Source organism: Fukomys damarensis, unplaced genomic scaffold (assembly GCF_012274545.1).
Source record: "Fukomys damarensis isolate Sample0158 unplaced genomic scaffold, DMR_v1.0_HiC HiC_scaffold_37, whole genome shotgun sequence".
Lineage (NCBI taxonomy): Eukaryota > Metazoa > Chordata > Mammalia > Rodentia > Bathyergidae > Fukomys > Fukomys damarensis.
In genome coordinates this window covers 42,182,360-42,196,878 of record NW_022900949.1, presented here as the reverse complement: position 1 = coordinate 42,196,878, position 14,519 = coordinate 42,182,360, and the positions used below count along the sequence as shown (strand labels likewise).

The following is a 14,519-nucleotide window of genomic DNA, read 5'->3' as shown; positions in this document are numbered from 1 at the left end:
CTTTGGCCCTTCGCCTCGGCAGCGGGGGGCGGCGTCCCGGAGACTGCAGGCACTGAGCAAGCCTTGGTGAGGCCTCGAGGCCGAGGGGTGCCCCCCTTCGTATTCACGCGCCGCGGGTAAGGGCGTGGATTCTGCTTCGGGGAGGACCGCAGGCGCCCGGGCACACCGCGCCACAGGGAGCTCCCGCCTCCAGACTCTTGTGTTTGAACCAGGACGAGTCCTGCATTTCGGGGCCCCATCGGAGCAGGGGATGGGGAAAGCCGGGCAATCGGCTTCTGGAGGGCTAGCTGCTCTAATAGTCTCCCTAGGGAAGAGTGGGCTTGAGGCTTGACCCTGAGCAGGCACTCTCCGCGATAAAACTAACATAGGGCCTCCGTGAGAGCTCAGGATCTCTTTCATCCCTTACAACTCAGCCTGCAAATTGAGGATTATTACCTTCTCCCTCCTCTCCCCCAGTTCTTCCAATGGGAGAATAACCTTTTGTTTAGGGTTCTTCCCTTCCCCACCATAGTAGAGATTGGACCTCTGAGAATAGTGAGTGGGAAAGCAGGGATGGGCCCTGGGGTTTAGGGTGAGGCCAAGGAAAAAAAAGACCCTCACCTGGTTATGTTCTCCAGGTCTGCAGCACTGACCTAATCCCCTCTTACTTTGCTACAAGGGCCCACACAGGAGCACCAGAATTGCCTGACCCTAGTGGTCTCCTGGGGATGTCCACTCCCTGTGGTGGAGATTTAGAGACCCAACAGACTTGGCTGCCCCAGTCACTGGGTGTGTGATGTAACTTTCCTCCCTTTAGGCTGCTTCTTAGCTTGGACATCTGCTACCTCAGTCTTTGGCACTGGGCCAGAGACTGAAGTGAGTGAGACCACCACGCAGGCCACTACCTCACCCACTCTTAAGTCCTGGATGAAGGGGTTGATACTGAAATGGCTGCTCTTGCAGAACAAGCCAGTAATAAGGAACGGCTTTGGTATGGCCTTATGGAGGGTATGATGAAGTAACACTGGCATTGCCCCACTCTGCATTTCCTTCTAGTAGACCTTAAACCCCAACTGAAGAATTTCCCAGGTGTGTTATCTTCTCTTTACACCTATTGTTCCTCCCATCTTGGAGCTGGGTACACTTCCTTGTAGTCTTTAATATTTGTTGTGATTGGGACTCTAGCCCAATCTGTCCCCTTGTCCATCTACACAGCTCCATGTTCTATGACGAGGATGGGGATCTGGCTCATGAGTTCTATGAGGAGACAATCGTCACCAAGAACGGCCAGAAGCGGGCCAAGCTGAGGCGGGTGTATAAGAATCTGATTCCTCAGGTGAGAGGCTGGGCAGTGGTTATAGGGCATCCCATATGGGATCTGTGGGGGGTGGGCCAAATGGCTTCCTAGAGCAGAAACCCTAATCTGACCCTCATTAGCCTCTGTTTCCATGGCAGGGCATCGTGAAGCTGGATCCCCCCCGCATCCACGTGGATTTCCCTGTGATCCTCTATGAGGTGTGAGCCTGGTGGGTGACAGACACAAGCACCCCCTCTGACCCAGCGAGAAACTTCCAGTCTCAAGGTGTGGCTTCCATTGAGAAACTCAGGCTGGGGCCACAACCCTGAATAAACTGTTGGCCCAGAACCTTCAGCTGTGAGCAGGGCAGTCCTCATATAAATTGGGTTTTGGTTTGTGTGTGGACAAGAGATGGTTGGTGGCTGGCAAAGGCTAATGGCAGAGTTACCAGCACAGCTTTCCCAGCCACCCCGGCAAGGAGCATGGCAGGGCATATGCCAGTCAGAAATGTGTGGTTCTGGTTTCCTTGCCTGGCCTGCTTTCTTCCAAGCTTGCCTAGGGCCCAGCCCTACTAGAAGCTACAGCACTTTACATGCAAAGTCTGCCTTCTTCCAGCCCCTGGGCTTTGGGAGCTCTACACAAGTGGGAACTTCCTTTCCCTCACTTCCTTTTCCCCCTAGTCAGAGCATTTCAGCCGTTTGCTACCTCGATTCTTCCTGTACTAGACAGAGGCTGGGGACAGCACCAGCCTGATTCTTCCCACCTACCTGCCATTTGTTCCCACTTTCAGAGGGACAGTTTGCTGGTTGTTAACAAAAATGAGGACTGGAACGGGTAGCTTCTCTCTTTCCCAGGGCTCGGCTAATTGCTCCCCAGTGCAACTAGTTATTGCCATCTCCTCAGTTAAGAGGTACAGGCCAGAGTCAGAACAGTCTGTGGATGTCTGTGCCTATGGGGAGTTACCCCAAGACTATTCTAACCCCCCCATTTGCCTTTGCACCAGCCATTCCCCCTACCACCTAGTCGGGAGGGTCCACTACCCTGTGATGAACAACATACTAGGGTTGGTACCAGTAGTGCTATGAGGAGCCCACCACTCTTACCCCACAGTATCCTCACCCCTTCTGGGTCAATCAAGGGAAAGTACCAGGGCCCCTAGATAGGGACAGAAAGGAGGGTAAAAAATATAAAAGGAATACTGTACTTAAAATGTGAAGATTTGTAAATAGTCTAGTCCATGATGATGTTGGGGCAGAGCCTGATTTCTACATAGAAATGACTTTTTTGTTGTTCTTTTCCTTATCGTGCAAAGCTCTGTGCTCCTAGCGTGGGACATGGCTTGGGGGTGGTGCTCCCCAGCATAGGAAGATTGTTGTGTTATTTGTTCGATTTCAATAAAATTATTTGTAGATCCTGTATCTGAAAGTGGCATCTTCTGGAACTGTGGTACCCAACAGTTAGGCTATCACTTGGGCTTCTAAGTACACCTGATCCCAGGACTCTGGAGAGTCCCTCATCTCCAGCACCAAGGGTAATATCATGCCTGTGGCAATCCCAGCCCTGGCCAGCAGGTGGCTGTATAGTCACATAAACCTCATCACAGGCCCTTCTAGATGAGTGGGACGCTCACCTTTTTGTGTTTTGTTTGGTGGGAACTCCTGGAATCTGCCCTTAGGATGCTTTTCTAGGGATTGGCCCCATTGGCCTAGAGCATGACCCCAGACAATTCTTTGGTTTTGTTTTTAGTTTTTTGACAGTTTTGTTACCTAGTCCAGGCCGGCCTTGAACTCCTTAGTAGCTCAAGCTGGTCTCAAATTTGTGATCCTCATGCGTGGGACTCTCAAGTACCAGAATTACATACCCAGCCAGATAGTTGGGTTTTGTTTTGAGACAGAATCTTGCCATTCAGGGCAGCCTTGAACTCACTATGCATCCCAGGCTGGCCTTGAATTTGGCAATTCTGCCTCAGCCTCCTGAGTGCAAGGATTATTGGCATGTGCTACCACACCTGGCTCTGCCTACACTTCTTAGAGCCCACTGTGAGGCAGGTTCTCTAGTAGGCTTAGCTTTTGACCATCAGCTCAACTCCCAGTTAGGGAGGAATTCAAGAACCCATTTTTGAGTCTGGGTACTTGGCCTTCCAGCCTTTAAGAAGACAACTCATTATACTGGGAGCAGGATTGTCCTATTTAGCCTGCACTTGTAGTTCTGTGCCCAATTTCCCATTCCCCTTAAGAAGCTAGCCTAAGGTTCTGTCATCTTCCACTTTTACCCCTAATAGGGCCAGGTATATAGCTCTGCTGGGCAGCACTTGCCTGGCAAATGCAAGGCCCTGAGTTCAATTCCCAGTACCAAAAAAAAAAAAAGCCACTCTTAGCCTATTACTGCTGTTCAAGGGCCAGGGCTCTCCTATGCCATACAACATCCTATCACACACACACACACACTCTCTCTCTCTCTCTCTCTCTCTCTCTCTCTCCCCCATCCTGGAGGGAACTCCCTGTACTGGGCCTCCCCAGCTGACCCCAAAGCTGGAAACAATGGGAGTCAGGGCAGTGCTTCCTCACTCTCTCCAGCTGGGCTGGGCTTACTTCCTTCCTGCTGACTGCCTAAGGAAATGTCCCTGCCCTGGGATAGTCTGGTGTGGACTTTGTTTTCCCAGGGGTCCTACCCTTGGAGGCCTCTGTGCTTTGTGAAGTCAGTACAGTGTACAGGGACAGTGCATCCTCCCTTGCCATGTCCTGGACTTCCAGGTCCTCAGGACCTGACACCAGGGTATATATACCTATCTCCTTCAGCCCCCTGTGTGCCCTTCTGTTAGAAGAACCCCTGGGGACTGGAGAGGTAAGTGCAGGATGATCTGAGAATAGGTAGTCTTCTGTGGGACCAGCCACCTTCCCACAGGAACACACCACCTTCCTCACCCATTAAGTGCCCCAAGTCTGTATGATAGACCCTAAAATCCCACAGAAAAGTACCCTGCAGACCCAGCCCCTGCCCACTCCCCAGTGGCCCCTGCATTAGCACATTGTACTGTCACACTTAGGATGCTTCAGCTCTCAGCTCTTAGAAGCCCCGCTTCTATGCCGCTCCCCTCCCCCGCTGGTTCCCTTGTTTGGCACCTGCTCTAGAGAACCATCAGCCAAACACCCCCAAGTAATTTAACTCAGAATTTCACCACCTGGGCCGTCCTCTCATCTTACTGGACTTGAGGATGAACCCCAATCCCAAGGAAAGGCTGGGGGAAAAGGTTCCCCAATATTAAGGGAATTGTGAGAATGGGGGAAGCTGACGCCTGGGTCCAGACCCATAGACTTCCTGTCACCTGGCACAATTGGTGGGGACAGTTCTTACGCAAGCGAAAGAAGGGAAAGACATCTAGCTAACAGGGCACACCGGAGGGAAACGGTCAATGCAATCTCTCCTCCCCCGCCAGTTCCAGGCCCTTTCCTCTGAGAGGGGCAACAGGAAGTGAGGAGAAAGGGCTAGGAAGGGAGGCAGGAGCGAGTGGGAGGGAAATGGGATTTATCAAATCCCTGGCGGAATACCCAGCGGGCAGCAAATGAAGAGAGTAGCCAGACTGGAGAGGTTCACCCCAGGAAGGCGGGAGGCCGCTGACCTACTGGGCCAACGGACTCCCACGCAGGTGAGCAAAGCGCAGGGCGTAGCGGGCTGCTGTTCAGGCAGCAGACGCGCTCCCCACAGCGGTCTATCTCCTCTCCCGCACCAGGGCGGGGAATGGGCAGACGGACAGATGGGGCCCTTGGGGGAGCTCAGTCCTAAACGGGCCAGCAGATCTAAGGAGCGAGGTCTCGCACCGGACTTGTCCCGGTGAATTTCCACGCCTGTTTCCTACCAGAGGAAGTTGAGAGATGAAAGGGCTCAGGACAAGGGAGGCAAGCACCCGGGATCCTACAGTGGACTTTCTCCGAGGTGTAGCCAGAAACTTTTGCAAGAGTGGCACCTTCTCTGGAGTTGAGAAGGACCACCCCCCAGGAGTCCCAGAAGTTGAGCAGGAGAGGATCTCAGGGAATGGCCCGCCCCTGTACGGGTCGAGGGGAAAGGGAGCACCCGACTTCTCACGGCGCCGCTGAATTTCCTTGCACCAGTCTTTCAGCTAGGCTGCAACCCACAGGCCAGCCCAAGCTGCTAGGACAACCACGGCCTGCGGCTCTTGGCCTGTTCTTATAGTGTCTTCAGACCGCAGACGCGAGGAGGGGATCCAGGATTCTTAGGGGGCAGGGCAGTACTGTCCTAGGAGGGCCCGGCTCCTCTTAGGTCTAAATCCCATAATCAGCACACATGGGGCCCAAGACTGGAGTCTACAGGGATGCATATCTAGATCCCCAGCAACCCCTAGCCAATGCTTTGGGGTACCACAGCGCCTCCTTAAGGTCGGGCCCGGAAACGCCACTCCTCGCGTCCCTGCTCCCGTTCCTTATCCTGTCTCTTTAAGGGGCTGGCTACCGCAGGGAGCCAGGAGGACTATACCACCGGCAGTGGGCTATGGGGGGTAGGTCTCAAGCCGACTGGCTCTCTCGGAGGCTGATATTCCATCCGAAGTGATCCCTGGCTTTAGCTAGGTGGTAACTTTGCTTTGCAGAAAACCTGGGGTCCCTAGAGCCCTAAAGACGGAGAGAAAAACCGGGCACATCTTCCCGGTCGAGGAGCCCGTCCTACCCTCCCCCCCCCCGGTCTACCTCCCGGCTGGATCTTAAAGGGCCGGAGGTCTGGGGGCGGAGCTAGCAGAGGCGCGGAGCCGGGGTCCTGCCTGGGCGAAAAGCTGGAGCGGGCTCAGCTGGGCCCAGGATGGCGGCTCCCCGCGCGAGGTGAGGGCAGGCGATACAAGCCTGGCAGCTCTCTCCCCGTGGGCTGGGCTCGGAATCCCCGGGGTCACCTCCAGAGATGCAGCCTAGGACCCCCCACCCCCTCCAGCAGGGCTCTGGCCCCACGTGCGGGGCGGGGGCGGGGTCCTGCACAAAGGCCGGGCAAGTGCTCTCTACCCTGGACCGCTGGCGCTGGGCGGGCGATAGCATTCCGGGTGGCTGTGGAGAAAAGGGCAGGCAGGGCACTGGCTCCAGTGTGGGAGGTCGGCTGCCCTTTTGTCATCGCCCGGCCTCCTCCAAGTCTGGGAGAGTGTTTGCGACTAAGCCTGGGCAGCCTCCCTTCTATGCCAAGCCGGTGTTGCAGATTACCAGCTCCACGGCCACGTTCCTTCCAGCTTCCCAAGCTTTTGTATGAGCTGTGCCTGCTTTACCCAAATGCTATTGCTAGTCTGGATCATGGGTTCTTCACAGAGTACAGAGTGGGGCTCAGGGCTACAGAGCTCTTAGAAACCATGTACTAAATAATATACAGGCATGTATGCCTCTGGCAGCAGGTCAGTAGCCTGATTCATCCAGTTCTCAGAAGGGTCACAGATCTAACAAATACTTGCCCAGCTATAGGCTGTCTGCTCTGGGAAGAAGCCCTATGCTCCTGGTAGTGAGTACCCAGGGTGTTTTGCCCACCTTGCAGTGGCCTGTGGGCTTGCAAACCTACTATAGCCATATGTGGTCTGAACAGGCATGGGGTACAGTGTCCCACACACATGGACTTTTAGAGTATAGAGGGCTGTGGCATGGCTTAAGGTGAGCACCTCCAAGATTCACTAGACTGACTTGTTTTTTCCCACCCTTCCTTTAGTTCCTGAGCTGGTGCTGCATTTCCTGCAGTTCCCAGCATGCAGGCAGGCCTACGCCCCACCATCACAATGGCCCTGGTGCTGGCAGTGGCATGGGCCATGGAGCTGAAGCCCACAGTGCCACCAATCTTCACAGGCCGGCCCTTTGTGGTAGCCTGGGATGTACCCACACAGGACTGTGGCCCACGCCACAAGGTGCTACTGGACCTGAAGGCTTTCGATGTGGAGGCCTCACCCAATGAGGGTTTTGTGAACCAGAGTATCACAATTTTCTATTATGACCGGCTAGGCCTTTACCCGCACTTCAATGCAGCTGGGACATCTATACATGGTGGTGTGCCACAGAATGGCAGCCTCCAAGAACACCTGGGGATGCTGAAGAAACCCGTGGAGCACTACATTCGCACTCGGGAGCCTGCAGGGCTGGCTGTGATCGACTGGGAGCACTGGCGGCCTGTGTGGGTGCGCAACTGGCAGGACAAAGATGTGTATCGCCAGTGGTCTCGTCAGCTGGTCGCCAGTCGCCATCCTGACTGGCCAAAAGACCGCATAGTCAAACAGGCGCAATATGAATTTGAGTTCGCTGCCCGGCAGTTCATGCTGAAGACGTTACACTATGTCAAGTCAGTCAGACCTCAACACCTCTGGGGCTTCTACCTCTTTCCTGACTGCTACAATCATGATTATGTACAGAACTGGGAGAGCTACACAGGCCGCTGTCCTGATGTCGAGGTGGCTCGCAATGATCAGCTGGCCTGGCTGTGGGCTGAAAGCACAGCCCTCTTTCCCTCTGTTTACCTAGATGAGACACTGGCTTCCTCTGTTCACGGCCGAAACTTTGTCAGCTTCCGTGTTCAGGAGGCCCTTCGTGTGGCTCAAAGCCATCATGGCAATCATGCACTCCCAGTCTATGTCTTCACACGACCCACCTATACCCATACCAGCAGGCTCACCGGGCTTAGTGAGGTATGTGCCTCCCAGGGTCCTGCCTTCCTCCTTCCTGGGGAACACTGCATATTTGGGTTATCAGCATCCATTGGGTCCTCTGGCTACTCCATCTCCAAATTATCCTCTTTCTAATCTTGTGAAAGAGTAACATCATTATCCTCATTTTGTAGGTATGACTTGAGGCATAGAGATACTGAGAAGGGGCCAGGGATTTAGCTCACTGGTTCCACCGCCTGTCTCACAAGCTCAAGGACCCAAGTTCAATCCCTGGTACCAAAAAGAAAAGATGCTGAGAAGTTTGCCCAAAACTTCAGTATATCCAGAATAGCACAGAGACTTGGACCCAGGCATTATGACTTTGGAATGCTTCCTGGTAGAGCCATGTCATAGGCTTCTATATGCCCTTGGCTTTGGAGATTGAGGCTTAAAGTGGGTTAGAAATGGGCTTCTTTAAGGAGAAAGCAAGACAAGCAGAGAGTGCTAGAGGCAAATAGAGAGTGCTACAGGGAGTCAGCAGAGTAGAACAGGATTGTCCACTCTTTCCTCTTTCACCCTGTGGTCCCAGTCTTCTTCAGTGACTATTCCCTTCCCATGCAGATGGACCTTGTTTCTACCATCGGCGAGAGTGCAGCCCTGGGTGCAGCTGGTGTCATCCTCTGGGGCGACACCTCAAGTATGGTAAGTGAGACCCACCCAGCCTGCAGGACCTGAGTCTACAAGGACAGGCAGAGAGCATTTGGACTTGTGCTCCCAAACTCATTAGGTGTGTAAACCTAGTCTGACTTCTTTTTCAGGCTCCCACCCAAGGTGTTGTCCCTGATCTCAATAGAGGAGGGCATGCTTGCCTTCTCCCAGGAAAGAGGAAATGCTGTCCTTAATAGTTGTTAAGTTCCTCCCTTCCCTGCCTGCCCAGCTGGGCTCCAGTCTGACCCCATCTGCTTCTCAGCAGGAACAGAGACTGAGTGCTCAGGAACACCCGTGTGTGTGTGTGTGTGTGTGTGTGTGCGCCCACGCTCGTGCTATTTTTTTTTTTAAATGCATTACTAGGTGTGGCAATGCATGCTTATAATCCTAGCCCTTGGGAAGCTGAGGTCAGAGGACTGCCACTAGTTTGAGGACAGCCTGGGCTATATAGTGAGTTCAAGGCCATACTGAACTACAAAGTGAGACCCTGTCTCAAAAAAACAAAAATGGTACAGTTGGGCAAAGGGTATAGCTCAGTGGTAGAGTGCTTACCAAACATGCACAAGGCAGGTACCAAGCCTGCACAATGTGGACAGTTTCTGTCTGGGCCTGTGGGCTGAAGTAGCTCACCCTGACTTGTTATCTCTGGCCTCTGTTCCCAGGAGACCTGCCAGTACCTCCAGAATTATCTGACCGATCTGCTGGTCCCATACGTCATCAATGTGTCCTGGGCCACCCAGTATTGCAGCAGGGCCCAGTGCCATGGTCATGGGCGATGTGTGCGCCGCAACCCCACCTCCAATACCTTCTTGCACCTCAACACCAGCAGCTTCCGCCTAGTGCCCGGTAGGGCACCTGATGAACCCCAGCTGCGACCTGAGGGGGAGCTCAGCTGGGCTGACCTGAACTACCTGAGGACACACTTTCGCTGCCAGTGCTACTTGGGCTGGGGTGGCGAGCAATGCCAGGACCATGGGCGTGCAGCTGGAGGTGCCAGTGGGGGCTGGGCTGGGTCCCACCTCAGCAGCCTGCTGGCTCTGGGAGCCATAGCTTTTACCTGGACCTTGTAATGGTCTCTCACCTGACTACCAAGCCAGCTAGCTTCTACTGCAAGGGCTCTCCTGGACATGGAGGAGCCTGTAGGGTGTAAGTGGAATCTAGAGGGGGCAGAGCCCCCAGGATGCCTCGCAGGACATCCATACCAGCTGTCACACCCCTGTTCTAAGGGGGAGGGGAAATCCCCTGGGAGGCCCTTTCCTGCCAAAGGGAAGATGCAGCTGGGCTGGGGAGGGTCTGACCCTGCTCCCTTGCCCCTGGATAGTTTGTTATTATCATTATTATTATTATTATTATTATTATTATTTTGGGGTCACTTTGGTAAATTAAATATAAAACAACTGTTTCTCTGCTTGATCTGCTTCTGAGCCAGGGCATGTGAGAGAGATCCAAGGGTCACCAGTAAGGTTGAGCTCAGATTTCCTTAAAACCCTTTTTTTTTTTTTTTTTTGGTATCAGGGATTGAACTCAGGACCTTGCACTTTTGAGGCAGGTGGAACCAATGAGCTAAATCCCAGACCTCTGTAAAACCCTTTTTGCTGGGAATTTCTCACCTGAAAAATGTGTTCACTAACACCTGGGACACCAAAGCTGCTAGGCCAGAGGCCACTTGTCCCGAACACCAAAGACCTCACTTCCTGTATTGATAGGAATGGGGTTAGGCCCAGCCTTGTGAGAGACAGAGCTCATTGTGCTTCTCTCACCCCTTCCCCTAAACTGGGCCAGCCTCACCAGGGAGATTGGGAAGAAGTAGCTGTTTCATTTTCCCTGCTTCACCCACTGTCAAAGGCATCTCTTCTGCTCCCTGCCCCCAAGAGCTATGGATTCCTGCTACACACACTTTTCCTCATCTGGGCCATTGCCCTTTTTGAGTCTAGCAGGGAGGGAGGCTGGCAAAGAATTGGGATGAGGTTCAGCTCACGCTGTGGAAATGAACTCTGGAGCTAAGGGAAGGCATCCAGAGCTTGAGATCAGGAACATCCTCAGGTCAGTTTTAGGGGTGGGATATAGCTCCAGGGTAGAGTGCTTGCCTAGCATAGTGAGTGCCCCTGTCCCAATAAGGACTCAGACAGCCCCACCCTCAGCAAACTTATTGGTTCTAGGGAGACAGTGGTACGGCATGTGCCTAGCATGCACAAGGTCCTAGGTTCAATCTCCGGCATCAAAAAAGAAAGGCCAGTTGCGGTATATACTATAATCTAAGCACTCTGGGAGGCTGAAGATAGAGGATTGCAAGTTTCAGCCAGTCTGGGCAGTTCAGCAATTTAATAAGAGTGCCTCCAAAAAAAAATGTTTTTTGTTATTTTTTACTGGATATGGTAGCCCAGGGCTATAATCCTAGCAGGAAGATTGCCATGAGTTCAAGGCCAGCCTGAACTATATAGTGAGACTGTCTCAAAATTTTTTTTCTTTTTCTTTTAAATTTTAAGGGCAGGGGATACACACGGATATACCCTGGGTTCAGTCCCAATACTGCCAAAAGAAACAGACAGGAAGGAAGAAAGGGAGGAAGGGAGTGCTGAGGGCAGTGAGCAACAGGGGATAGGGGAAGTGTCCTCCCACTACTGCTTTCTACACAGAAATCTAAAAGGGGAGGAGGCAGCTTGATGCCAGAGACCAAAGTTTGATCAAAGGCTGGAGGAAGTCAGAACAGCTGCAACGGCGTTCTGGTTGCTAGGGTGTGGCTTAGGATCAGACGTGGGCAGAGGCCAGGGGCAGCCCTGAGGCTGACTGCCTAATGGCAGCAACTGTCTCACCCTCCAGTAAATACAGAGCACACACCTGGATCTGGGCTGGGCTGGGTGCTGGGGATGAGTCCTGGAACCACACCAAGATCGCTGTGCTCCTGGGGATGACAGAGAAAGGTGCACACTAGATGATGCCAAGATTTGTCTGACACTAGAATTGAGAGTGCTCCTGAGAAGCACATGGATAAGTGATGATGTGATTAGGCAACACGGAGCTGGCGTAATGGTGCAGGCCTGTAATCCCAGCACTCTGGAGGCTGAGGCAGGAGAATCAATGAGAGGCCAGCCTGAGCTACATAGTGAGTTTTCTCACTTGAACTACCTAGCAAGACCCTGTCTCACCCACCCGGTCCCCACAAAGAAAGGAAGCAGCATCGGAGGAACAGCCTGGTCAAATCTAGGCCAACACAAGCTGTAAAGACATCCCTTCTTGTGGGTGGTGATGGCAGAGAATGGAGAGTAGGGGGTTGGCTGGTGACACCAGGAGTCATGAAAATTCACATGGTGAAGGAGGAGGTATAAAGGAAAAGGAAAAGGAGTGTTGCAGCTGCTTGTGGCAGTGATGGAAAGAGGCCAGGCTGGAGAAAAGATTCACACACAGGTCAATCAATAAAACCATGAGAAACCAGGTATGGTAGCATCCACCTGTAATCCCAGCACTTAGGAGGCTTGAGGCAGAAGGATTGCCAAAAGTTAACAAGTCCAGTCTGAGCTACATAATGAGTTCATGGTCAGCCTGAGGAAAGCACTGTCTCAAAAAATAAATAAAATAAAGTTATGAGATGTAGCTCAGCAGTGAGAGTGCAAGGAAGGATATGTGACCTGTCTCCCCACGCCTGTAACTTCCCACACTTTTTTATTTATTTTTTATTTTTTGGCACTGGGGGTCGAACTCGGGTCCTTGTGCTTGCAAGGCAGGTGGCGGAACCACCAAGCTAAATCCCCGGCCCTCCACACTTTTTTTTTTTTGTACCAGGAATTTAATTCAGGACCTTGCACTTTCAAAGCAGGTTTTGTGCCACTGAGCTAACTACCCAGCCCCCACACTTTTTTTTTTAATGGTTAAAAAAAAGTGTATAGCCGGGGATTTAGCTCAGCGCGGTTCAGTGGCCTGCCTTGCAAGCGCAAGGACCCAAGTTCAATCCCCGGTACCAAAAAATAAATAAATAAAATAAATTTTTAAAAAGTGTATTTAGAATTAGCCAGCTGGCCTCAGTTAAGATGATCCCAATTTTGTTGGCAACATCCAAAGCATAAGCATCATAATCAGGAGCCAGTTGAACATATGCCTTCTTCTCTCCATCAGGCCTGATCAGGTTATTGATGTTGGCCTCATCAGTATCATAGAACTTCATCTCAGCTTGTTTGATGTGGAGCTTCTTGGTCTTAACATCCACAATGAACACAAATGTATTGTGTTCTTATCTTCTTCATGGCTGATTCCATGGTCAGGAGGAACATGATGATGGCATAGTGGTCAAGTTTGTTTCTCCTAAGGGCGTTCTTCCAAGGGAATTTGGGCCACCTCTGAAGCCACAGTGTCTTGGGACTGGAAAGTGGGTGAAGTGTGGATCTTTATGTGGCTGTGGATACCTTTCGGCACTGCCATCTTAGCCTTCAAAGATTTTGCTTTGGCTTGAGCCTTGAGAGGGGTAAGAGCTTCCTTCATTGCCTTTAGTGTCATCTTGGTAAAAAGTGTTTTGTTTTGTTTTTTTTCTTTTAAAACAAGGTCTCACTATGTAACCCAGGCTGGCCATAAACTTGTGGCACCTGCCTCAGCCCCTGGGGTGTTGGGGTTACATGTATGCACCACCATGCATGCCCAGCTCAACAGCCACACTTATGATCTCCCACACTCACATATGATCTATATACAACTGTGAGCTACTTCTCCCATTCTTGTACACTCTTGTACATTCTTGTACATTCCCAACACACATAGGTGACCCAGATCCATGTATCTCTGACCCATATATAAGTGTCAGCTCCAATAGGCAAAGCTCTGATCTCCTTATGCTTGACCCACCACAAGCTGTTGTTACCTTCCCCAAACATCTGTCTCTTCTCCACTCCTATGACATCTCCTACACAGTGTCATTGCTCCAGCAGCCAGTGGGCCTAGGGCTCAGTAGTTTAAGCTCAGATACACAACTGCAGACCCAGATAGCACTTTCACCCTGGGCAAGAATGGGAGCTTTCTTCCCCTACTCTGATAGGCAAGCCTGGGCTTAAGTGCTTAGCAGGTCCCTACAGCCAGTTTCTGAGTCAGCAAACAAGTGGAACCACAAACCAATGACTAAGTACATGCTCACTGATAGACTCTTGCTCATATTGTGGTCACACAATTATGGCGTCTGTCACATGATCACAAGGCAGTAAGTCCTCACGAATACACAAACCTAGGCACTGAGTCACATATGTACAAGCCCCTGAGATTTTTTTTTTTTTTTTTTTTTTTTTTGAGAGAGGGTCTCACTATGTAGCCCAGGCTAGTGTCAAACTCTTGGTGATTTTCCTGCCTCAGCCTCCCAAGTGCATGTACAACTACTCTTGGCTTATTTAAACTTTTTGCGACGTGCCCACTTCGGCAGCGCATATACTAAGTTTTTTGAGACAGGTTCTCACTAAGCAATCAAATTGTGCAGGCTGAATTTGAATTTGTGCTGAGACTATAGGTGTGTGCCACCATGCCCAACACAATTGTAAAAATGTCTTTTGTTTGTTTGTTTGTTTGGTTTTTTGAGACAAGGTCTCACTATGTAGTTGAGACTGGCCTGGAACTCACTATGTAGCCCAGGTTGGTCTTGAACTCCCAGCGATCCTCCTGTCTCAGCCTCCCGAGTGCTGGGATTACAGGTGTGCGCCACCACGCCCGGCTGTAAAAATGTCTTTTTAAGTAATGAGGATTGAACCCAGGGCCTTCACACTGGGATAATATCTCCAGCCCTTTTTATTTTTTAATTTGAGACAGGATCTCACTAAATTGCTAAATTGCTCAAGCTGGGCAGCACCACATCAGGCTATAAAATATATTTTAAAATACTCTTCACCGCCTTCCTCGCAAGCTCAAGGTTCCGAGTTCAATCCCCGGTACAAAAAAATAAATTAAAAAAAAAAAAATATA

The 14,519-nt window shown here is 51.5% G+C and overlaps 2 protein-coding genes and 1 pseudogene across 3 annotated transcripts in view; 2 read left to right on the top strand and 1 right to left on the bottom strand.

Annotated features, from left to right (window-relative positions):
- The window catches only part of Tusc2 (tumor suppressor 2, mitochondrial calcium regulator), a 4,288-nt gene extending 1,594 nt beyond the window's left edge, over nt 1-2,694 (top strand). Inside the window, exons 2-4 of the mRNA XM_010615653.2 lie at nt 2-116; nt 1,195-1,315; nt 1,435-2,694. Coding sequence (XP_010613955.2) covers nt 2-116; nt 1,195-1,315; nt 1,435-1,500 — 302 coding nt within the window. The 3' untranslated portion in view covers nt 1,501-2,694. The remainder of the gene's footprint in view (nt 1; nt 117-1,194; nt 1,316-1,434) is intronic.
- Nucleotides 2,695-4,707: 2,013 nt separating this feature from the next.
- Nucleotides 4,708-9,979, top strand: Hyal2 (hyaluronidase 2). Of its 2 annotated transcripts, none has more exons than XM_010615471.3 (4): nt 4,708-4,922; nt 6,962-7,925; nt 8,505-8,585; nt 9,254-9,979. In XM_010615471.3, the coding sequence occupies exons 2-4, from the start codon at nt 6,999-7,001 to the stop codon at nt 9,659-9,661; spliced, it is 1,416 nt and encodes a 471-aa protein (XP_010613773.1). In that variant the 5' UTR covers nt 4,708-4,922; nt 6,962-6,998; the 3' UTR covers nt 9,662-9,979. The 2 variants fall into 2 exon arrangements, with proteins under 2 accessions (XP_010613773.1, XP_010613771.1); XM_010615469.3 differs by lacking the exon at nt 4,708-4,922 and adding an exon at nt 5,959-6,105.
- Nucleotides 9,696-13,105, bottom strand: LOC109117780 (annotated as a pseudogene).
- Between the last annotated feature and the right edge of the window lie 1,414 nt (nt 13,106-14,519).